General features: G+C 42.0%; 1 protein-coding gene across 7 annotated transcripts in view; it reads left to right on the plus strand.

The window, feature by feature from the left end:
* Positions 1–24,851, plus strand: part of kifap3a (kinesin-associated protein 3a) — a 256,736-nt gene that overhangs the window by 60,021 nt on the left and 171,864 nt on the right. For 5 of the 7 annotated variants that reach the window (XM_070887100.1, XM_070887102.1, XM_070887104.1 and 2 more), the window contains 3 exons: positions 2,580–2,685; positions 3,208–3,386; positions 20,260–20,422. In XM_070887100.1, the coding sequence (XP_070743201.1) occupies positions 2,580–2,685; positions 3,208–3,386; positions 20,260–20,422 (448 nt within the window). The remainder of the gene's footprint in view (positions 1–2,579; positions 2,686–3,207; positions 3,387–20,259; positions 20,423–24,851) is intronic. The other 2 variants (XM_070887101.1, XM_070887103.1) reach the window with 1 other exon arrangement.

Here is a 24,851-nt window from a genome sequence, read left to right on the forward strand (position 1 = left end):
CAGGTTAGATGCGGGAAGAATGTTCCCGATGTTGGGGAAGTCCAGAACCAGGGGACATAGCCTTAGGATAAGGGGTAGGCCATTTAGGACTGAGATGAGGAGAAACTTCTTCACTCGGATAGTTGTTAACCTGTGGAATTCCCTGCCGCAGAGAGTTGTTGATGCCAGTTCATTGAATATATTCAAGAGGGAGTTAGATATGGCCCTTGTGGCTAAGGGGATCAAGGAGTATGGAGAAAAAGTAGGAAACGGGTACTGAGGGAATGATCAGCCATGATCTTATTGAATGGCGGTGCAGGCTCGAAGGGCCGAATGGCCTACTCCTGCACCTATTTTCTATATTTTGAAGACATCCCATTGTCCATTTACTGTTTTACCTGCCATTCTTTGATTCCAATCCACTGATGCCAGATCCCTTTTCAAGTCACTGAAATTAGCCCACCTCCAGTTGAATATTTTCTTATTTGAATTTTTATTATCCTTTTCTATAATTGCTCTGAACCTAATATTGTGTTGATTGTTTCCAAAATGCGCGCTCATTAAAACATGTTCCACTTGCTCCACTTTATTCCCGAGAACTAGATCCAGAACTGCTTCCTTCCTCATTGGGTTGGAAACATACTGATCAAGAAAATTCTCTTGTACACATTTTAGGAATTTCTCCCATCTCTTTGCCTTTTACTCTGTTATTTTGCTATTCTATATTGGGATAATTGAAGTCCCCCATTATCACTACTCTAAAGTTCTTGCATCTTTTTTATAATTTCCCGCATATTTGCTCCTCTATCGCCTTCCCACTATTTGGTGGTCTGTCGTTTACACCCAGTGGTGTAATAGCTTCTCTATTTCTCAATTCTAACCACGTACATTCTGTCTTTGAGCCCTCAAGTACATCATCCCTTTCTAATGCTGTAACAGTATCTTTGATTAATACTGCTACCCTGACTCCTTTTTTTCCCCTTCCCTATCCTGAATACAGGAATATTAAGTGCCAATTCCTTCCCTTGTTTGAACCTGGTCTCCGATATTGCCACTATATCATCCCACGTGGCTACTTGTGCCTGCAGCTCACTAACCTTATCAATCACGTACTGGGGATTTACGCATATGTGCTCTAAACCCATCTTAGCCTCCTCGCATTCCCCTCATCTGATCTCTCCTATTTCTGAACTACTCTTTATTCTATTGCGGTTTGTCTCTCGTAGTCCTCTGTGCACAAAGCTGTTTGGGGGCTGAAATTGACCGATAAGGCCTCTGACTGCCTGAAAGCGGCAGCCACGGGACGGCCACCATTTTGGAAATTGCCTCCTTTACTTTTGGAGCAGTGTACGGGGCCGCTCCGCCCGTTTTCTCGCCGCGGTGTGCACTCGGCGACCCCTTACCGACCGCCGGGAACCACCTCGCGAAATTGCCCCTCAGGAAAATGCCCCTTTTCCGGTATTGCCCCGCGGGAGCTTCCCCGCCGCCAATCGATGCCCCGGACAGCTTTTGCTGTTGGTACACTCTCTGTGGCATGGTGGCCCGGCCGCCCTTAAAGGGGAGGGCACGTGGCTGCCATGTTACTTTTTTTGTCGGCCAGCTGCTGGCCCGGCCGAAACCCTCCCTGGTGGCCCAGTGTTTGCCACTAAAGTGGCTGCAAGTTCGCAGCGGCCCTCCTCTTTAACTGAAGGGGAGAGACGTCCTGACGCGCCAGCGTGATGACATCAACAGTGCGGCGCTGATGTCTGACAGCCTCGGGTACTCTGCCCCGCCCCCACTTCCGCCCGCTAGTGACGGCCACTTTGCCCCACCCCCATGATAAGGCCACTTCCGCCCCGCTCGGGGAAAAAAAACTCCCGAACTGCTGAATTTTGAAGTTTAGGCAGCCCCAATGTATGGGGCAGCCAGAACACATCGAAAGCGCTAGGTCCGCCTCGTTTCGGTGGTGGGCAATTTCAGCCCCTTGATGTCTTTGATTTTGGCCTTTGGCATTAAGGCCAGATTTGGTCAACAAGCCAGTCCTGAACCAGAACGAATGTTCAATTATTAAGGTGCTGGTAAATGAGTACTTAACAGTGGGGAAAAACACCCTGAACAGTGACTGCTTAAGAACGAATTGCAGGTTCACTGTTGGAAGTTCGGAGGAGGAGGAGAGAAAAAAACTTTATAATAATGTAAAGGAGAAAGAATTCAAAAATAATATATTTGCACCTAAAACAAATATTCCAAATGGACCCTGCAACTCTGAATAGGAAAGAAGTTAACTCAGCTAGCTGCCTGGTTACCTCAATGGTGATTAAGATCCTCCCACTGCAAAATGTTGGTGACAGTGGGTCTGATCTGTTTCAAGTAACTGAACATAGTGTGTTTAAAATTACAGTGTGCAAACTTAAATGTGATTCAGCTTACTTTTTAAGATAAAGGGGTGTTTTATATTGAAAATTCTAAATATTACAGTACCTTATTTAAATGAAGACAGCAATTTTCCTATTTTTTCATTGATTAAATAATATATCATAAAGATGGTATTTTATATTTATGGTATATTATTTAATCACACTGAAATTAATTTAATGGAAATGTTAATTCCTTAACTTTAGCCTTCACTGGAAGATGATGCTGATAACCAAATACTGAAGAAAGACTATGAGAAAGCGTACAAGAAATATCAGGGTTTAGTTATCAAGCAGGAGCAACTATTGAGAGGTAGGTGGTGCTGGTTTTAAAAATAAAAGTAAACTTCTGCAAGACAGAGCAGTAAGGAATTTCTGATAGTCATGCTCTACTCTAGATGTTGGAAAAGATTTCCTGCATTAGTTTTTTTTTAATGGAATCGAACCTTCTGTATGGACATTTATGGTTTTGTTAGAAGTATCATATTGAGGAAATCCCTATGTGCTGATGTCTCTCCAAAAGTTGATGCATAGTGAAAATAAAACTTTGTTCGTATTTGCATGAAAATTCTGAACAATTCTGATATGAAAGATTGAAAACAATGTTTCCATTGAACAGTGTTATTTTAAAATAAATGATACCTAATGTGTGAGACTTCAGTCATACTCCAAGTTGCTGCATTTGGTTTACTTTCATGTTTTCTTATTTTTATCACACCAGTGCTTGAGTGCAATTCTGTTATGTTTTACACCACTATTAATTATAGGCCAGAATTGTTTAATGGCAGCACAGAATCCTTGCTTTTTTTCAAACTTCTTGTATGTTCTTTACTAGTTGCTTTCTATCTTCTGCTGAATCTGGCTGAAGACACGAGGACTGAACTGAAAATGAGGAACAAGAATATTGTTCACATGCTTGTGAAATCTCTCGATCGAGAAAACTTTGAGTTGCTGATCCTAGTGGTGTCCTTCCTAAAGAAACTCAGTGTATTTGTGGAGAACAAAAATGATATGGTAGGTAGACTGGAGCTCCTGGCACATTTATGTACACTGAGGAAAAACTGCAGGCATCACAAAATCGTTTATCACATTGAAATTAATATTATCAAATACCAAAATGAAGTTGAGAATATGCAAATCAACAAAGGGATAAAATGTGACACCCAGTTATCAGGATAAAAAAAGGAAGACTTGCATTTATATAGCACCGTCCCAAAGCGCTTAACAACCAATGAAGTTCCTTTGAAACAGAAAATAGGAGCAGTAGTAGGCCATTCGGCCCTTCGAGTCTGCAATGCCATTCAATATGATCATGGCTGATCCTCTATCTCAACACCATATTCCTGCTTTTTCCCCATACCCCTTGATGCTTTTTATTTCTAGAAATCTATCTATCTCCCTCTTAAATATATTCAGTGACTTGGCCTTCACAGCCTTCTGTGGTAGAGAATTCCACATGTTCACCACCCTCTGAGTGAAAAAATTTCTCCTCATCTCGGTTCTAAATTTCCTACTCCGTATCCTGAGACACTAACCCCTTGTTCTTGACTTCCCAGCCAGGGGAAACATCCTCCCCGCATCCAGTCTATCCAACCCCATCAGAATTTTATACGTTTCAATGAGATCCCCTCTCATTCTTCTAAACTCAAGTGAATGCAGGCCTAGTTGACTCGATCTCTCCTCATACGACAGTCCTGCCATCTCAGGAATCAGTCTGGTGAACCTTCGCTGCACTCCCTCTGGCAAGTATATCCTTTCTTGGGTAAGGAGACCAAAACTGCACACAATACTCTAGGTGTAGTCTCACCAAGGCCCTGCATAACTAGTAAAACATCCTTGCTCCTGTACTCAAATCCTCTTTTGGTCAACATACCATTTGCCTTCCTAACTGCTTGCTGCACCTACATGTTTGCTTTCAATGACTGGTGTACAAGGATACCCAGGTCCCTCTGTACATCGACACTTCCCAAGCCATCACCATTTAAATAATACTTTGTCCTTATATTTTTCCTACTAAAGTGGATAACTTCACATTTATCCATGATATACTGCATCTGCCATGTGTTTGGCCACTCACTCAACCTATCTAAATCGCCTTGCAACGAACGTCTTTGCATCCTCCTCAAAACTCACAATCCCACCTAGTTTTGTGTCGTCAGCAAACTTGGAAATATTACATTTGGTTCCCTCATCCAAATCATTTATCTATATTGTGAATAGCTGGGGCCCAAGCACTGATCCCTGTGGTACCCCACTAGTCACTGCCCACCACCCCGAAAAAGACCCGTTTATTCCTACTCTGTTTCCTGTCAGTCAACCAATTTTCAATCCATGCCAATACATTACCCCCAATCCTATGTGCTTTAATTTTGCACACTAACCTCTTTTATGTGGGACTTTATCAAAGGCCTTCAGAAAATCCAAATACACTACATACACTGGTTCTCCCTTATCTATTTTATCAGTTACATCCTCAAAAAAAACTCCAGTAGGCTTGTCAAACATGATTTTCCTTTCATAAATCCATGTTGATTTTGTTTAATCCCATTGATATTATCTTAGTGTGCCGTTATCACATCCTTTATAATAGACTCCAGCATTTTCCCTACTACTGATGTCAGGCTAACCGGTTGAAGTGCAGTCATTGTTGTAATGCAGGAAATGCAGCAGCATTTTTAGTGATGTTGCTTGAGGGATAAGTTGATTGAGGGATAAATATTCCCGGGACACCGAGGATAACTCTCTGCTCCTCTTCGAAATAACGTCATGGGATCTTTTGTGTCCACCTGAGAGAGTAGACTGGGCCTTGGTTTAATGCCTTAGTATGCACTGCCATGTCAGCCTAGATTTTTGTGCTCAAGTCTCTGGAGTGGGACTTAAACCCACAACTTTCTGACTCGGAGGCGAGTGCTACCAACTGAGCCACGGCTGAACTTGGGTAACTAGGGGTGAGCAATAAATGTCAGCCTTGCCAGCAACAAGCGTAGCTGAGAATGAATAAAAACAAAGTCTGGGCTGGTACTTAGTATGTCCAGCTACACCTGATACTAAAGCATAGTCACTGAAATTCACTAACCTTCGGGTGACCAGGTCAGGATGGGGCCTGTTGTCCAAAAAAGAACAACTTTTGAAAAAATTGTCCTGTTACAGCATTCAGCCAATATTTTTTGTCTTTTAGGCCAAACTGAATTAAATTTCTTAAATGCTATTTACTCTGCCAAATCCATAAATAAATCAACCTGGCGTGCGCTACACTCTGGTGTGAACTTTAACAGCGCACTTATTAAGCATAATTAATTTAAGTTTTCAGCTGGGCATTGAAAATTAACAATTTCTTGAATAAATAAACTTTGTTTGGCCTTAAAAGTACCTCTTCTCAGCTGACTGTCAACACTTTTAAGGAGATAGGTGTCGGGTGAATGGTACGGTGAAGGAGGAACAAAAGGTTGAAGAATTTTTTTTTCAATCATCGAATCTTAGAATTGCACAGAAGGAGGCTATTTGGCCCATCATTGAAAGAGCTATCCAATTCAGTTCCACACCCTGCTTTTCCCTTTCAGGTAGTGCGTTACAGATCTTAACAACACTCCGTGTGAAAAATTATTCTCCTAATTTCCCCTCTAGTTATTTTGCCAATTATTTTAAAACTATGACCTCTGATTACTGATCCACTTGCCAAAGGAAACTGTTTATCCGTATCTCCTCTATCAAAACGCCTCATAATTTTGAATACCTCTATTAAATCTCCCCTTAACATTCTCTGTTCTAAGGAGAACAATCCTAGCTTCTCCCATCTCTCCACATAAGAAGTCCCTCATCCCTGGTATCAGCCCGGTAAACCTCTGTACCCTCCCCATCATCTTCCTTAAGAATGATGCCCAGAATTGTACATTGTACACCAGCTGAGGCATACATAACCAGTATTTTATAAAGGCATGACTATCTTGTTTTTGTATATAATTATCTATTTATAAAGACAAGTATCCCATATGCTTTCCTAACCGCCTTATAAACTTGTCCTGCCACCGTCAAAGATTTGTGAATATATAGCCCCAGGTTCCTCTGCTATTGCATCTTCCTCAAAATACTACCATTTAGATTGTAATTCAGATGAATATTTGAATTGCTGTACAATATAATACTGTCAGCTAACAGGATTATACAAACTAACTTACAAATTTTAAAACCAAAACATATTTACAAAGTTCTATGAGGCTTTATCAGATTTTTTTTTTTTAAAGTGCTCACAACTCAAACAGTTTGAGACCGCGCAAAGTAGAAATATGAAGAAAGATTGTTAAGTACCATAAAGGGAAATAGTAAGTTTTGTAAACAAAAAAAAGAAAAGGAAAGAGAAGAAAATGTTTTTGCATTTGACCAGAGTATGCATGATTAATGCAAAACTAAAATTTCAATCCAGTTTTATTTTAGAACTTTAGTTAAAGCTTTTGTTTTAAATATTTTTTCCTTGATCTTTTTTCTTCTGTTTCAGGAGCTAGTTCTGTAGCTTAATGTAGCTGTTCTATATTCTGTTGGAGCATGTTTTTTTAAATTTAAAAATAAATTTTCTTTTGTTATATAGAGACTGAAAGTAAATTTATTTGTTGCCTCGTTCATCTTTACAAATGTTGATAATTCATTGTTAAACTGGCTGGCTAGATTAAGCGAACATTTAACTATTCAGTAACTATTTGATTCTAGATTATGTAATTACTCTTATCTAAACCATCTAATGGTCTATCACCTGTATACGTACTCATTAAGTATGAATGTGATTTTTGTTTAAAAAAAATTATGTAAAGTCAGTTCTATATTTAAAGACCTACTCAAGCACATTATAGCTAAGCAGCAGAAACAGCATGCTATAAACAGAGCTAAGCAATTCCACAATCAACGGATCAGATCAAAGCTCTGCAGTCCTGCCACATCCAGTTGTGAATGGTGGTGGACAATTAAATAATGAACTGGAGGAGGAGGCTCCATGAATATCCCCATTCTCAATGATGGCAGAGCCCAGCACGCAAGTGCAAAAGACAAAGCTGCAACCATCTTCAGCCAGAAGTGCCGAGTGGATGATCCATATCGGCCTCCTGAGGACCCCACCAGCACAGAAGCCAGTCTTCAGTCAATTCGATTCACTGCACATGATGTCAAGAAGCGGCTGAGCGCACTGGATACAGCAGAGGCTATGGGTTCTGACAACACCCCAACTGTCTTGCTGTGAAGGCCTTTTGCTCCAGAACAAGCCACTCCTCTAGACAAGCTGTTGCAGTACAGCTACAACACTGACATCTACCCGATAGTGTGAAAATTGCCCAGGTATGTCATGTCCATAAAAAGCAGGACAAATCCAATCCGGCCAATTACTGCCCCATCAGTCTACTCTCAATCATCAGCAAAGTGATGGAAGGTGTCGTTGACAGTGCTATCAAGCGGCACTTACTCACCAATAACCTGCTCACCAGTGCACAGTTTGGGTTCCGCCAGCGCCACTTGGCTCCAGACATCATTACAGCCTTGGTCCAAACATGGACAAAAGAGCTGAATTCCTGAGGTGAGGTGAGAGTGACTGTGCTTGACATCAAGGCAGCATTTAAAATTGATAGTAAAATTGAAGTCAATGGGAATCAGAAGGAAAACTCTCCACTGGTTAGAGTCAGACCTAGAACAAAGGAAGGTGGTTGTTGGAGGTCAATAATCCCAGCCCCAGGACATCGCTGCAGGAGTTCCTCAGGGCAGTGTCCTAGGCCCAACCATTTTCAGCTGTTTCATCAATGACCTTCCCTCCGTCATAAGGTCAGAAGTGGGAATGTTTACTGATGACTGCACAGTGTTCAGTTCCATTTGCAACTCCTTAGAAAATGAAGCAGTCCATGACCACCTGCAGCAAGACCTGGATGACATTCAGGCTTTGCCTGATAAGTGGCACAAAAGTGCCAGGCAATGACCATCTCCAACAAGCGAGAGTCTAACCACCTCCCCATGATATTTAACGGCATTACCATCACCGAATCCCCCACCATCAACATCCTAGGGATCACCATTGACCAGAAACTTAACTGGACCAGCCACACACATACTGTGGCAACAAGAGTGGTCAGAAGCTGGGTATTGTGTGGCGAATGTCTCGCCTCCTGACTCCCCAAAGCCTTTCCACCATCTACAAGGCGCGTGATGGAATACTCTCCACGTGCCTGGATGAGTGCAGCTCCAACAACACTCGATGTTCAACACCATCCAGGACAAAGCTGCCCTTTTGATTGGCACCTCATCCATCACCTTCAACATTCACTCCCTCCATCACCGGCGCACCGTGGCTGCAATGTGTACTATCTATAAGATGCACTGCAACAACTTCTCAAGGCTTCTTCGGCAGCACCTCCCAAACCTTCACCACCGAGAAGGATGAGGGCAGCAGACGCATGGCAGCACCATCATCTGCAAGTTACACACCATCCTGACTTGGAAATATGTTGCCATTCCTTCGTCGCTGGGTCAAAATCCGAGAACTCCCTCCCGAATTGCACTGTCTGAGAACCATCACCACAAAGATTGCAGCTAACCACCACCTTCTCGAGAGCAATTAGGGATGGGCAATAAATACTGGCCATACCAATGATGCCCACACCCTGGAACGAATAAGCACTCTTCGAGATACCTGCACTCCTCCAGTTTTGACCTCTTGCAGATCCCCGATTTTAATCGCTCCACCATTAGCGGCTGTATCTTCAGTTGCCAAGGCCCGAAGCTCTGGAATTCCCTCCCTAAACCCCTCTGCCTCTCTACTTCTCTTTCCTCCTCTAAAAGGCACCTTAAAACCTACCTCCTCATCTGCCCTAATATCGCCTTATGTGGCTTGGTGTCAAATTGTATTTAATATCGCCCTTGGGACGTTTTACTACATTAAAAGCACTATATAATTAAAAGTTGTTGTAACAGTGGTTTCATCCTGGAGTAGTATATCTTTTTGACCCTACTTGCTAATGTAGTTCTATGGCTGCTGGCAAACCTTCAGCATCTCTTTGCATTCTTCCTGTGATCCTAAACAGCAAGTGTTGGACATGGGATGTGCCATTCGATCGTGACCTGAGTTGAATACGGTCTGCCACCTGCACTTGCCGATATTGCGGATGGTAATGATTGCTGCTTTTGCCATCGCTACCCATTGAGATGCTGAGACTAATTGCAGATCCTTCAACTTGGGCAACAAGTCTAGGATTTTCCTGGTCTGTACATCACAATGCCTCAGTACCAGACTAGACAGTGTATTACCTACTGAGCCTTCGAGCTAACACATTGTTCTAGTTCTACATGGCTTTTTAGTGCCAGGGAACAGTTACATCTACAAGTCCGCTGGGCCTTTTTCTTTTTTAAGAACAGAGACGGTTTTTCTCTGTGTATTCTGTCACTTTTTTTGAACGGGAAATAAATGTGTATCTGAATTTTTATATTTTTGGGGGGCAGGAGGAAAATATCGTTAATATAACTCATAAATTTTCCAGGCTTTTCATACTTTTTAATCATCTTTGGAAGTCTTTGAAAAGTCACACCTGGAAGTAATCCTATGTAAGGAACAGAGGCATTCATCAAAGCTGAAACATGAACAGTTGTTTTAGATCTTGCCACTTTTCCGAATGTAGGTTTGTTTAGGATTGAATAATGGCACACTTTTTAATGCGTTTACAATCGTAGAATTATGTATTTCATTGTGTCCTAGAAAAGGAGCCATAGGTAGTTTTTTTTTTTTACTCGTTTCTTCTGGACATTTGATAAAAATGAATAATTACTGGGGATATTAATAAGACGTTTGTCTGCCAGAAAGCATGACTTTAATAACTGGGTAAATTGTTAATCTCCGGCAAATAGTTTTAATGTTTTTTCCTATTCATTTTGATTGATTTAGTACTTTTTTTTTAAAAAAGAGAAAGAAAATAGCCTATTTGTAGATTGCTGTGTTATTACTGAAAGCTAATTAATCACTTTAGAATTAGTAATGGTCCCGCATGCGCTTACCAAATGGAGCTTATACTGGGCACAAGTGCGGGTTGAGAGATTTTAGTTTAATTTTATATTGAGCTAATTTCGTACCATTGAGAACGGTGAAATAATTGGCGCGTTTTGATTTATATGTTGTATAGTAACCAAAGGACTTTAAATGGAGTTTACTTATTAAACATTAATAATCTTAATCATTAAAAGTACATTACAAGTAATTGTTGCATGCTTTCTAACTTTTTTCCTGGAGGTATTAAAAATGTAAAACTAGTATGGGTTACGTATGAGTGTCTGAAGACCTTAAATGTTTTGTAATGATGTGCTAAATCTTAACCATATTGTAATTAAAGTCAGCTTTTCTTCAATGTGTTTTGTCATTAGCCTAATGCTTTTGCATCAAGAAAAACCTATAAAGACATTAAGCACTGTTTAGTGCTGAAAATGAGTTACAGGAAAAGCGATTTGGACATGCAGATGTTTCAGGTTAAGACCCAGATGATCTGTACATGGACCCCCATATGTGCGGCGTTCTCAATTTCTTTTTCATCCCACCTGTGTACACGTGGTATGAATTCATTGAAAGTGGGCAACTCACCAAAATTCTTTTAATTAGCTCATATATAAAGTGTTCAATGGAGAGAGCTGAGTGCTGTGAATGTACTGTATGAAGACTAGCTTGTTGTGGAAAATTAGTGATTTGCTTTTTCTTTTAAACACTCGCTGGTCTGTATGTATATTAATATTTCCTTGCCTTTCCAGTTTTCATTTAATGCATCAACGAACTATTCTGGATCTACAAAAAATTCAGCAATGATTGTATTCACTAATAGATATCTGTTTGCAGTATGACTAAGAAAATTTACTGTTCTTCAGTGATTAACAATATTTGTAAACCAATTTCATTAATATTACATGTTCTTCCATTTCACATTCTGTATAATACAGTACTTATGAACTTCATTGTCAAAATCCAGTGGATGAAACTTTGTATTTCAAAAATACAGAAATGTGATTTAAAGTAAGTATTTTATTGGTGATGGATAGAAACATAGAAAATAGGTGCAGGAGTAGGCCATTTGGCCCTTCGAGCCTGCACCGCCATTCAACAAGATCATGGCTGATCATTCCCTCAGTACCCCTTTCCTGCTTTTTCTACATACCCGTTGATCCCCTTAGCTGTAAGGGCCATATTTAACTCCCTCTTGAATATATCCAATGAACTGGCATCAACAACTCTCTGCGGCAGGGAATTCCACAGGTTAACAACTCTCTGAGTGAAGAAGTTTCTCCTCATCTCAGTTCTAAATGGCCTATCCCTTATCCTAAGACTATGTCCCCTGGTTCTGGACTTCCCCAACATCGGGAACATTCTTCCCGCATCGAACCTGTCCAGTCCCATCAGAATCTTATACGTTTCTATGAGATCCCCTCTCATCCTTCTAAACTCCAGTGAATAAAGGCCCAGTTGATCCAGTCTCTCCTCATATGACAGTTGAGCCATCCCTGGAATCAGTCTGGTGAACCTTCGCTGCACTCCCTCAATAACAAGAACGTCCTTCCTCAGATTAGGAGACCAAAACTGAACACAATATTCCAGGTGAGGCCTCACTAAGGCCCTGTACAACTGCAGTTACACCTCTCTGCTCCTATACTCAAATCTCCTAGCTATGAAGGCCAACATACCATTTGTCGCCTTCACCGCCTGCTGTGCTTGCATGCCCACTTTCAGTGACTGATGAACCAAGACACCCAGGTCTCGTTGCACATCCCCTATTCCTAATCTGCCGCCCTTCAGATAATATTCTGCCTTCGTGTTTTTGCCCCCAAAATGGATAACCTCACATTTATCCACATTATACTGCATCCGCCATGCATTTGCCCACTCACCTAACCTATCCAAGTCACCCTGCAGCCTCTTAACGTCCTCCTCACAGCTTACACCGCCACCCAGTTTAATGTCATCTGCAAACTTGGAGATATTACACTCGATTCCTTCATCTAAATCGTTAATGTATATTGCAAAGAGCTGGGGTCCCAGCATTGAGTTCTGCGGCACTCCACTAGTCACTGCCTGCCATTCTGAAAAGGACCCGTTTATCCCGATTCTCTGCTTCCTGTCTGCCAACCAGTTCTCTATCCACGTCAGTACATTACCCCCAATACCATGCGCTTTGATTTTGAAAGTCCTAATACACCACATCCATTGGTTCTCCCTTGTCCACTCTGCTCGTTACATCCTCAAAAATTTCCAGAGGATTCGTCAAGCATGATTTCCCTTTCATAAATCCATGCTGACTTGCTCCGATCCTGTCACTGCTTTCCAAATGCGCTACTATTTCATCCTTGATGATTGATTCTAACATTTTCCCCACTACTGATGTCAGGCTAACCGGTCTATCATTACCCGTTTTCTCTCTCCCTCCTTTTTTTAAAAAGTGGTGTTACATTAGGTACCCTCCAGTCGATAGGAACTGATCCAGAGTCGATAGACTGTTGGAAAATGATCACCAATGCATCCACTATTTCTAGGGCCACTTCCTTAAGTACTCTGGGATGCAGACTATCAGGCCCTGGGGATTTATCGGCCTTCAATCCCATCAATTTCCCTAACACAATTTCCCGCCTTATAAGGATATTCTTCAGTTCCTCCTTCTCACTAGACCCACTGTCCCCTAGTACATTCGGAAGGTTATTTGTGTCTTCCTTCGTGAAGACAGAACCGAAGTATTGGTTCAATTGGTCTGCCATTTCTTTGTTCCCCATTATAAATTCACCTTAATCCGACAGCAAGGGACTTACGTTTGTCTTCACTAATCTTTTTCTCTTCACATATTTATAGAAGCTTTTGCAGTCAGTTTTTATATTCCCTGCTAGCTTCCCCTCATACTCTATTTTCCCCCTCTTAATTAAACCCTTAGTCCTCCTCTGTTAAATTCTAAATTTATCCCAGTCTTCAGGTTTGTTGCTTTTTTTTAGCCAATTTATATGCCTCTTCCTTGGCTTTAACACTATCCTTAATTTCCCTTGTTAGCCATGGTTGAGCCACCTTCCCCGTTTTATTTTTACTCCAGACAGGGATGTACAATTGCTGAAGTTCATCCATGTGATCTTTAAATGTTTGCCATTGCTTATCCACCATCAACCCTTTAAGTATCCTTTGCCAGTCTATTCTAGCCAATTCACACCTCATACCGTCGAAGTTACCTTTTCTTAAGTTCAGGACCCTAGTTTCCGAATTAACTTTGTCACTCTCCATCTTAATGAAGAGTTCTACCATATTATGGTCACTCTTCCCCAAGGGGCCTCGCACAACAAGATTGCTAATTAGCCCCTTCTCATTACACATCACCCAGTCTTGGATGGCCAGCTCTCTGGTTGGTTCCTCGACATATTGGTCCAGAAAACCATCCCTAATACACTCCAGGAAATCCTCCTCCACCGCATTGCTACCAGTTAGGTTAGTCCAATTAGATTAAAGTCACCCATGATTACTGCTGTACCTTTATTGCACACCTCCCTTATTTCTTGTTTGATGCTGTCCCCAACCTCTACTACTATTTGGTGGTCTGTACACAACTCCCACTAGTGTTTTCTGCCCTTTGGTATTCCGTAGCTCCACCCATACCAATTCCACTTCATCCAAGCAAATGTCCTTCCTTACAATTGCATTGATTTCCTCTTTAAGCAGCACTGCCACCCTGCCTCCTTTTCCTTTCTGTCTATTCTTCCTAAATGCTGAATACCCTCCTAAATGCTGAATACCCTTGGATGTTGAGTTCCCAGCCTTGGTCTCCGTGATGCCAATCACATTGTATCCGTTAACTGCTATCTGCGCAGTTAATTCATCCGCCTTTTTCCGAATACTCCTCACATTGAGGCACAGAGCCTTCAGGCTTGTCTTTTTAACACACTTTGCCCCTTTAGAATTTTACTGTAATGTGGCCCTTTTTGTTTTATGCTTTGGGTTTCTCTGCCCTCCACTTTTACTATTCTCCTTTCTATCTTTTGCTTCTGACTCCATTTTATTTCCCTCTGTCTCCCTGCCGAGGTTCCCATCCCTTTGCCATATTAGTTTAACTCCTCCCCAACAGCACTAGCAAACACTCCCCCTAGGACATTGGTTCTGGTCCTGCCCAGGTGCAGACCGTCTGGTTTGTACTGGTCCCACCTCCCCCAGAACTAGTTTCATTGTCCCAGGAATTTGAATCCCTCCCTTCTGCACCACTGCTCAAGCCTGAACTATCATCTGCGCTATCCTGCGATTCCTACTCTGACTAGCACGTGACACTGGTAGCAATCCTGAGATTACTACTTTTGAGGTCCTACTTTTTAATTTAACTCCTAGCTCCCTAAATTTTTCTCGTAGGACCTCATCCCATTTTTTTACCTATATCGTTGGTACCTATATGCACCACGACAACTGGCTGTTCACCCTCCCTTTTCAGAATGTCCTGCACCCGCTCCGAGACATCCTTGACCCTTGCCACAGGGAGGCAACATACCATCCTGGAGTCTCGGTTGCGGCCGCAGAAACGCCTATCTAATCCCCTTACAATTGAATCCCCTATCACTATCGCTCTCCCACTCTTTTTCCTGCCCTCCTGTGCAGCAGTTTTGTGGTAATTCAACATAAGCATAGCTCCTGCATTTTAAAACAGAATTACAGATTTTCCTTGCATTTCTTCCTGCAATTTCCCACATAATTGCCTCCTAAATTGCTGAGAGTGAGGACTAAAAGGACCTGGGGACTTCTGTGCAGAAAGCAATTGCATGCTGTAAAGCAATGCTGAGCTGATTCTGGGAGGAGGAATCCGCTTACCCTCTGGGAGTTATCCAAGGCATGGAAGGCTCAGGGGTACAATACTTGTCACTGATAGTTATTTTAAGAATTGATGCTCCGCATGGATCTAAATGGTTCAGCACAGTATAATTTCTAGAAATAGTAACCTATCTGATTTTAGTTTGCTTTAACAATTGATGATAATGGAATAAAACATTTTAAAATTTATGTAAAATTCCATGAAGTGTTTCATGGTAGATTGTAAAACAGAATAAGCTAAAATATATCCACCGATACTGCAGTTAAATCTGATCAAGGTCAGCTGTCTAGTGCTGGTTTCCTTTCTGGTTGTGAGTAGACGTCTACATGTGTATAGTAATGCAGCAAATTAAAAATTACATCTGGTGTGAATTTTGTTCTGGCTACTGTAAACTGCATCTGACAGCAGTTTCTTGCTACAGGTCAAAGCTTTTCAGCTATATAAGATTCTACACCCATGGTGCACATCAAAGTGGAATGACCAAACTGTTCTTTCATTCTGTTAGAATTGTGACTGGATGGATGGATGGTCGTACTGTACTTCAAGGACAAACTTGTCTAATACTTAATGGACTTGCTAGTTCTGTGTCTCTTTACCTTCCACTGTAGTATAAATCACAATCTCAGTTGAGCAGTTAAAAGGAAAATCTTACATTGTGATGTTTTAAGAGTGACCTTTCAAATACAGGTATTGTCAGTGTAGCTGAGCTTGTTAATTATATTTTTTTTTAAAGTAGGTGAAATTTATTCGAAGTAAAACTTGCATGCAGGTTGGCTGAAAGTTGCTGTATAACAAATCTGGCAAATACATTATGCTGTTTCATGCTAATTAATCAACATACCCTGCTAGCCATTACAATAATGTTTAGACTTGGGCATCTTTGTATCAGATAGCAGGTTTCCCAGAGAAGCTACCATTTAAGATTTTATCCGACAAAAAAGTGTTTGTTCCACTCATATTTTCAAAAACATTTAAATAAATATAAAAACAAAGTGCAGTAGAGGTTATGGAATTCAGTACAATATTTATTAACTGGTGGGTTGTAATAAAGTTGTGATACTTACAGCTGTTAGCAGTGCACAAAATCTTAGATATGAGAGTATCAGCCATAATGTTTAAACCTGTGGGGCTAGATTTTACACTTTTGTGCTTATCGCCCAAAAAATGGGCGTTATTTCCGGCATGGGCGGTAAAAATGGGTTTTCAGATCGCCGGCTTCTCGACCATTCTCAAAGCCTCTAGTCTCCATTTTTGAAATTGGGCGTTCCTGCGAGTGATATGAAATGGGCGGTAGCGTTAAATCTCGCGGACCTTCTGCTGTAAAGTATCGCCGTCCTTAGCAACGGCATGGCAATGCTCGATTCCCATGATTCAGGAAGTCAAGGGTCATCATGACATGCACAGAAGAGGAGACAGAGAGAGAGAGGGAGCTGAGAGGGACTGAAGGCAAATGTGGCTGTGGTATATGCTTGTTTGGGTGTTGTGGGAGGCACGAGGGAGCTTCACCAGCAGCAAAAAGTCTACTAAGCACCAAGAACATAGTTTGCACCGAGTTTTTGTCCAACAAATAATATATAACATGGAAGGAGCTGGTAGCCAGGAACACTGGTAGCAGAGGGCTCCTAATGGTCCCGGAGCACGACACTGCACCCCAAGGTGCCGCATCCCCATTGCCAACCACATGAGAGCCAGGAATTTCTGGTTCGGAGCACGTTCCCACCTCGGGAACATCCTCTCCCGTATCCGTCCAAGCAGCGGGTCGGCCGTCATTCCCCCCCCCCCCCCCCCGTTCCCAATGAAGCATCGCCTGAGGAGCTCCTCGGCCAGGCAGCTTGGAGTCAGGTGGGGAGGAGAAGCCGGGGTGGGGGGATGTTTTGTTTTTTACAGAAATACTCATGATTTCAGACAACTATTCAGTTTAAATGTTTTTTATTTAACAAAACCTTGTTGCGCATTGGCTCAGATACACACTGGTGATTCCTTAACATCAAAGGGTATAATTACACTTGACTTCAATCAACTTAAACTTTAACTGTCACCAAGGTGCTGCCCACCATTGATGTATGACCTGCACACCCAGCAGTCTGTCAGCTTTGTAAATACCACCAACGTTTTTTTCAGGCAAAGCGCTCATTGATGCGCTCCTGACGTAAGGCTCTTGCAGCTATCATGCCACCACAGGCCCTTTCATGCGGTCTACAGGGGGGCGGGGGCATGGCTTCAGAATCAGCCTGATTGTCTGGGTCGATGTCAGCGTCCGCCTCCTCATCCTCCTCTTCCTCTCTCTGGTGAGGTGGACTGTCAAAATAATCAGGCAATTCTTGTCCCCTCCTGATAGCCAAGATGTGCAGCATGGAGCACACCACCATGAATAGAGCTACCTGCTCAGGGTGGTATTGGAGCTCGCTTCCTAAGTGGTCCAAGCATCTAAAGCGCTGCTTAAGCACTCCAATAGTTTTCTCCACGATATTGCGAGTGGCTCTGTAGCTCTCGTTGTATCACCTCTCTGCTTCGGTGTGGGTGTCACGCAAGGGGGTTCATCAGCCAGGTGGCGAGGCCATATCTTTTGTTCCCCAAGCGTCCAGTATTGACCTTGTGGCTCGTTGTTAAACAAGTCAGATACAGTGCTCTTACGCAGGATGTGAGCATCATGGATGCTGCCCGGAAATTGAGCATTCGCTGCCATTATAATTTGCTGGTGGTCGACAAAGAGTTGGACATTCAGGCAGTGGAATTCCTTGCGGTTCTTGAAAACCTCTGCATCCTGAAAAGGTGCCCGCATCGTGATGTGCGTACAGTCCATTGCTCTCTGCACCTTGGGGAAGTTTGCAATTCTGGAGAAACCTAGAGCCCCTCTCACTCTGTGCCTCCCTGGTCATAGGGAAGCTGATCAAGTCCCTCCTGCCTGCGTACAGGGCTTCAGTGATCTGTCTAATGCAGCAATTGTGTGGCATGCTGAGACAGACCGCAAATGTCGCCAGCTGAGGCCTGAACGTAGAACGACAGTGCCGCGGTGACTTTGACCTCAATGGACAGTGCAGTACTGCTGGTGCTGGCAGGCTGCAGATATCCCCTTATGTCCCAACAAAGACACCTATTCAATTCCAGTCGGTCATGGTATGGGCAAGATGTTTGTACAGATGATCACATCATCTCCAACGCCCTCCAGAGTACATTTGAACTCCCCCGAGATTGAAGCACAGCAGCCTTTTAAAGGATGTGACTTGATGTAGTATATGACGTCCATAACGCTGTGTTTAATTCTGGTTAGTTCCACTTTTTCTGGGCAATTTTTTGGGTGAGCGATATTGTGGGCGGGATGTGTGTGAGGTGGTGAAAGTGACGCTGGGCGATCTCATGGCCACTAGTTTTGGCAAATGTGATCTTTACGACAAAAAAAGTGGGCAGGCGGTATTATTGAATCTCTGCGTTAATTTCGTGCGGAAGGTAACGCTGGGTGAAATTATGGGCGTTGATTTCGCCATTTTGATGATTCTGCCCAAAAAAAGTGGGTGGGTGGTATTTTTTCCTGGCGTTACGCAAATGGGGAAAGTAATGCTCGGCGATAAGTTTCCAAAAAATGTCCGTCAGTTTCCATTTTGTGGCTAAATGGGCGCTATATGGGCCTTTACGTAATTTCAGCGGTAAAATGGACGTTAAGTGGGCGTAAAGAATGCCAAAAACGAGGAAACTCTAGCTATAAACATGGTCAAATGAGCAATGGTGCAGCTGTGACATGAGCACCAGCAGATTGACAAGTGGTTCAAAAAATACTGCTTATGTTTTCTCTCTCTCTCATTGTCTCTCTTCACAGCTGTACCTGGCTGTGGGATTTGCAAGTTTTTTTTCTGTTGCTTTTTCCCCTCTAGCTGGAGGAGACCAGCCAAGAAGCTGTGGAAGTAGATATAGTGATAGAGGTACAGTTAACCCAGCATTCATATTGATTGTAAAAGCACTTCTTGTTTTAACAGAGAGCTTTCACTATTGCCATGAATGCTAAATAGCCAAGCCTCTCTAGCTGTTTCTTGCTCTCAGGACACTAATTCTAAAGTAGGAGGGTGGAGGATCACAGTCTTTCATGTGAGATTTCTGCTGAATATGCAAAAATTAATAGGCTTAGATATTGTAGGATGATTTTTAATAATTTGTGCTGTTTCTAGAGTTTTGCTCTCTGCAAAATAAATTCAATGTACTTTAGCTGTCGTTTTATTGTTACCAAATAGGTGCTTTTTACAATCACAAAGAGTTTGATGTTTACCATACGAAGACTTGATTAAACTCCTGCTGTCAAATTATATTTTTTTTTTGCCACCTTCACCCTCAGAGCATTTGCTATTCAGCTGCTTGTGTGGTGTTGAAATAGATGATGTGGCATTTCTTTTCAAAACCCTTTTGAAGGCTGGAGCTGCACTAGTAAAATAAATCCAAAAATGTAGTGAATTAAGAAATGGGAAAAGGTTACATATGTTTTCTTTCACTCTAGTTTAGCAACATTCAAAATTTGCAGAGAATAATTTTGTTGGAAGTTCTGTGGCATAAAATATTTAGAACACTGCAATTCATTGCTAAAAGAGCAAGAAGGAACTGCTTTTATTCAGTAAATGCTGAACTTTTCATGACCAAATTCTAACCTTTTGGTATGCCCAGGGGAGTTGGGACATCCTTAGAACCTGAAAAAAAACTTTTTTTTTTTTTTGCAGTAAAACAAATGCTTTTTGAAAATCATTTTCAATTGGGAAAATTGTTTTGATGAAAGATATATTGGTGAAACTATGCCAAAAAAGGCTAGTTAAAGAAAATGTTGTGAAATTAATAATTTCTTGACTTCCCCCATCTCACCAGTCTGTCTCTTCCTGTTGCCCATTGCTATTTAGATTTGTGAAATTCAATCAAACAAATTACCTTTGTGTTTTTACAAGTAGAAACTGCTTTTGTAACCTTTTGAGCTTTCGTACTGTTAAATGAGGAAAATAAAGTATAGTCAGTGTTGACAAAATCCTGGAACTTTGAAGAGGAAAGAACTTTACATGCTAAGAGACCAATACTCAGCATTTTGTTCTGTTAAACTACAGGTAGAGTTGAACATCATTGAAAAGCTGTCCAAGTTGGTGCCGTGTGAACATGAGGATCTCCTGAATATTACCCTGCGCTTGCTGCTGAACCTATCCTTCGACACTGGGCTTCGGAACAAGATGGTCCAAGTGGGTCTGCTCCCAAAATTGACTGCTCTGATAGGTAATATTTTTAATCACAAGCAGCAGACCATAGTTTCTTATTTCAAAATGTCCTCTGCTATATAGTACGCTGATTGTGACTATCAAAACAAATAACCCCACTGATGTAATTCAGTAATAAATACCAGGAACATGGGTTTCTGAGACAAATCATGATCCAACCATGCAGGGATAGCCATTGTCTCCAACCAGCCGACCTCTCACTTGCTGCGCAGAGGCATAGACTGATGGAATGAAGGATTGGCATAAGGTGAAAGTGTCATTGTAGCTGTGAGGAAAGCAAGCACAGACCTGCATAAAGAGAACATAACAGATAGGAGCAGGAGTAGGCCATTTGGCCTCTCGAGCCTGCTCTGCCATTCAATAAGATCATGGTTGATCTGATTTGGCCTCAACATTACTACCCTGCCCACTCCCCATAACCCTTGACTCCCTTATCATTCAAAAATCTATCTTTCTCCACCTTAAATATATTCAATGACCCAACCTCTAACACTCTCTGGGGTAGAGAATTCCACAGATTCACGACCCCCAGAAATGAAATTCCTCCTCATCTCCATTTTAAATGTGTGACCCCTTATTCTGAAACTATGCCCCCTAGTTCTAGATTCCCCCATGAGGGAAACATCTTCTTTGCATCTACCCTGTCAAGCCCCTTCATAATCTTATATGTTTCAAATAATCACCTCTCATTCTTCGAAACTCCCATGAGTATAGGCTCAACCTTTCTTCATAAGACAAACCCTTCATCTCAGGAATCAACCTAGTGAACCTTCTCTGAACTGCCTCCAATGCAAGTATATCCCTCCTTAAATAAGGAGACCAAAACTTTACGCAGTACTCCGGGTATGGTCTCACTGATGCTTTGTACAGTTGTAGCAAGACTTCCCTACTTTTATACTGCATCTCCCTTGCAATAAAGGCCAACATTCCTTTTGCCTTCCTAATTATTTGCTGTATCTGCATGCTAATTTTTTGTGTTTCATGTACAAGGACTCCCAGATCTCTCTACCACCGTATTTTGTAATCTCTCCCCATCTAAATAATAATTTGCTTTTTTATTTTTCCTGCCAAAGTGGATAACCTCACATTTCCCCACATTATACTCAATCTGCCAAATTTTTGCGCACTAACTTAGCCTGTCTATATCCCTTTGCAGATTCTTTGTGTCCTCCTCACAACTTGCTTTCCCACCTATCTTTGTATGCACTGCTGGTGATCTCACACGAGTTACACACTAATAGAATGCAAACCTTGCATTTCATGAAGACAGAGGGCCAGTCTGCAGGAGCCCTCATGGTGACGTTTGTGCTGTCAGTGATGCCTTTATGTGAAGCCTGCAATCTGTGTGATCTCCAGAGCCTTATTCTTCTGTTTCCAGTTGTCCATGATTAAATTATTTGCTTTAGCCAATATGATATAGAAACATTAGGAACAGAAGTCAATCAAACTGTTCAATTAGATCATAACTAATCTGCACCTCAACACCTTTTTCTCACTTTCTTTTTAAAACCCTTTTGAAGGCTGGAGCTGCACTTCTGCAGTAAAATAAACCCAAAAAAGTAGTGAATTAAGAAATGGTTAAAGGTTACATGTGTTTTCTTTCACTGTAATTTATCAACATTCAAAATTTGCAGAGAATAATTTTGTTGGAGGTTCTGTGGCATAAAATATTTAGAACACTGCAATTCATTGCTAAAAGAGCAAGAAGAGCTGCTTTTATTCAGTAAATGCTAAACGTTCCCATGACCAAATTCTAACCTTTTGTTATGACCTGGGGAACTGGGAAATCCTTAGAAACAGAATTCTATCTCAGTCTTGAAAGCTCCAATTGTCCCAGCATCCATAACCTTTTGGAGGAGAGGGCGCTCCAGATTTCTTCTACCCTTTGTGTGGAAAAGTGCTTCCCTATTTCACTCCTGAACAGCCTTGCTCTAATTTTAAGATTATGTGCCATTGTTTTTGATTCCCCCACCAGAGGAAATCATTTCTCTGTATCGACCCTATCAAATTCTTTTTAACATTTCAAACACCTCAATCAGATCACCCCTTAATCTTCTTTTCAAAGGAATACAAATCAATATATGTGACCTACTAAATCCAAGCATGAACTACAGACTAATACATAGAAGTTATGTACAGGCTATACAGCCCAACCAATCCATGTCGCCGTTTATCTTCCATGATACTGAATAATTCTTACCATGCTTACCTGCCCTGTTCACTTTCAATTCCTTTTCCTTTATCCACTTTCCAATCTAATCTTGAAAGTTGATATACAGTTCCTGCCTCAACCAGTGAATTCCACACCCTCAGAACTCCCTGTGCAAAGATAGTTCTCCTGTTCTCTATCTGAATCTCTTGCATTTAATCTTGCATCAATGGTATCTCGTCCTCAACTCCGGGAAACAGTTCGTTTCTAACTATCCTGTATCATTCTTTCAGAATGTTAAACAATTCTGTCATATCGCCCTGTAATTTTCATTCTTCTAACCAAAAAAAGACCCAGTATTTCCAAGTCTGTGGTGGCCCCGACCTGCGTGAGAGCACCAGCGGCAGGTTGGACCATAAAAGCGAGCGACTCCTGGACAGCGTGGCGGCCCTGACCTGCATGAGAACACCAGCAGTAGGTCGGGGCCATAAAAGGTGCCTGGCCCCATGGGCAGCGTGGCGGCATATCACTTTAGGGAGCAGCGCAAGCTGATGCAGGAGGGCGATGGCAGTGAAGAGGTCGACTGGATTGGACATCACCATAATCCAGGTCGGTGATTGGAGCTTGGGCAGGTACAGCAGGAGCAGCGAGGTTGGGGCGCAGGAGTGCCGAGAGATTGCAGAGCGATGTGATCGGGGCCCAGAAGAGGCGTGGACCCAGGGGCAGCACGGGCAAGTCCACACTGCGATATGTATGTGCACGAGGTCCATGCAGCAGAGCTGGTCTCCAGTCGTCTTGGTTAACCCTTGCCACTGGACCAAGACCAAGCTCTGTCAAGCCCATGTGGTGGCTGGTGTGCAACGGCCACCACAGGTTAAAAACAAATCCATGCACAGGCATCTTCCACCCTTCAATATGCAGTTCTGGACCTGGGATATTAGGTCCTTCATTGAAACACCTGTGAACTCATTGAACATTTCCCTTTTTGATGTGGAAGCAAGTCATCCTTGATTCGAGGGACCACCTAAGATGATGATTTTCTCATAGCCAGCAGCATCCTAGCGAATTTGGACTTTAATACCTCTATCCTTCCTATAATGTGCACACACTACTCTAACTGTGGTATTTATTAGATTTTATATAGGTTCATCATTAACTCTTGGATTTTATATTCTATACCTCTTGTGATAAAACCTAGAATTCCATTAGCTTTTTTGCAGCTTTATCAACCTGAGGTACTGATTTTAATGACCAGTGAACCTATACTCTCAAATTCCTCTCCTTCCACAGTACTGAGCTAACTTCCATGCAATGTATAATTACTGCTGTTTTTTTTGCCAAAGTGAATCACCTAACACTTACTAACATTGAATTGTACCTACCACACCCCTATATTATCAATATCCCATTGCAGTTTCCTTTTGCCTCCTAATGCACTACTCCTCTGATTGCTAATACCAACTATTTTGGTATCATTTGCTAATTTCGACATCACTCCTTCGAGGCCGATATCCAAATAATTGATGTACACAGTGAACAGAAGTGGCCCCAGTATCATGACAGATTTCCAACCACTCTGGAAAAACTGCCCTTAACTCCTACTCTTTCCCCCTTCGAACCAGGTTTTAATCCAGTCGGCTATTCTGCCCTAGTTTGATGCTACTTAATCTTCTCTAGTAATCATATGTGTGGCACTTTCTCAGAGGTTTTCCTAGGGCCTATGTACACTACATGCATTGCATTTCTTCTATTGACCATGTCTGTTGTTCCTTTTGAAATCTGTGCTGGTTACTTCAAACTATTTTCTCTTTATCTAGATGCCTGGTAATTTCATCCTTAACTAAGAACTTTATCAGTTTCCTTACCACAGATGTTAAACTAACTGATTTGCTCTATCTAGCTTTTTAAAAATGTGTTCTACATTGGCCACTCTCCAGTCTTCCAGAACACAGTCACACTCTATCGAACACTGAAATATAATTTATTGGGCCTCTTCAATTTCCTCCCTCATTTACCTTGGGATCTTAGGAAAATCCTGTTTTTTGGTCATCTACAAATTGACAATATTCTTCTCACATTTAAAAATTCTCTTTTTATTGATGTTGCTGATAACCCCTGTTGCAGCCTGGAAGGAACCGGGCACAAAGAAGTTGAGGGCTGTAGCAACTTCAGAGGCATTGCACTGGATTGCAGGTCTTGTTGTAGGAGGCACCAAGGTCTGTGACAGGCTTCCTGGAGAAGTGCAACTTCCTTATGCGTTACTCCTCCGAGTCCAAAT

This window comes from Pristiophorus japonicus, chromosome 8 (assembly GCF_044704955.1).
Source record: "Pristiophorus japonicus isolate sPriJap1 chromosome 8, sPriJap1.hap1, whole genome shotgun sequence".
NCBI classification, from domain to species: domain Eukaryota; kingdom Metazoa; phylum Chordata; class Chondrichthyes; family Pristiophoridae; genus Pristiophorus; species Pristiophorus japonicus.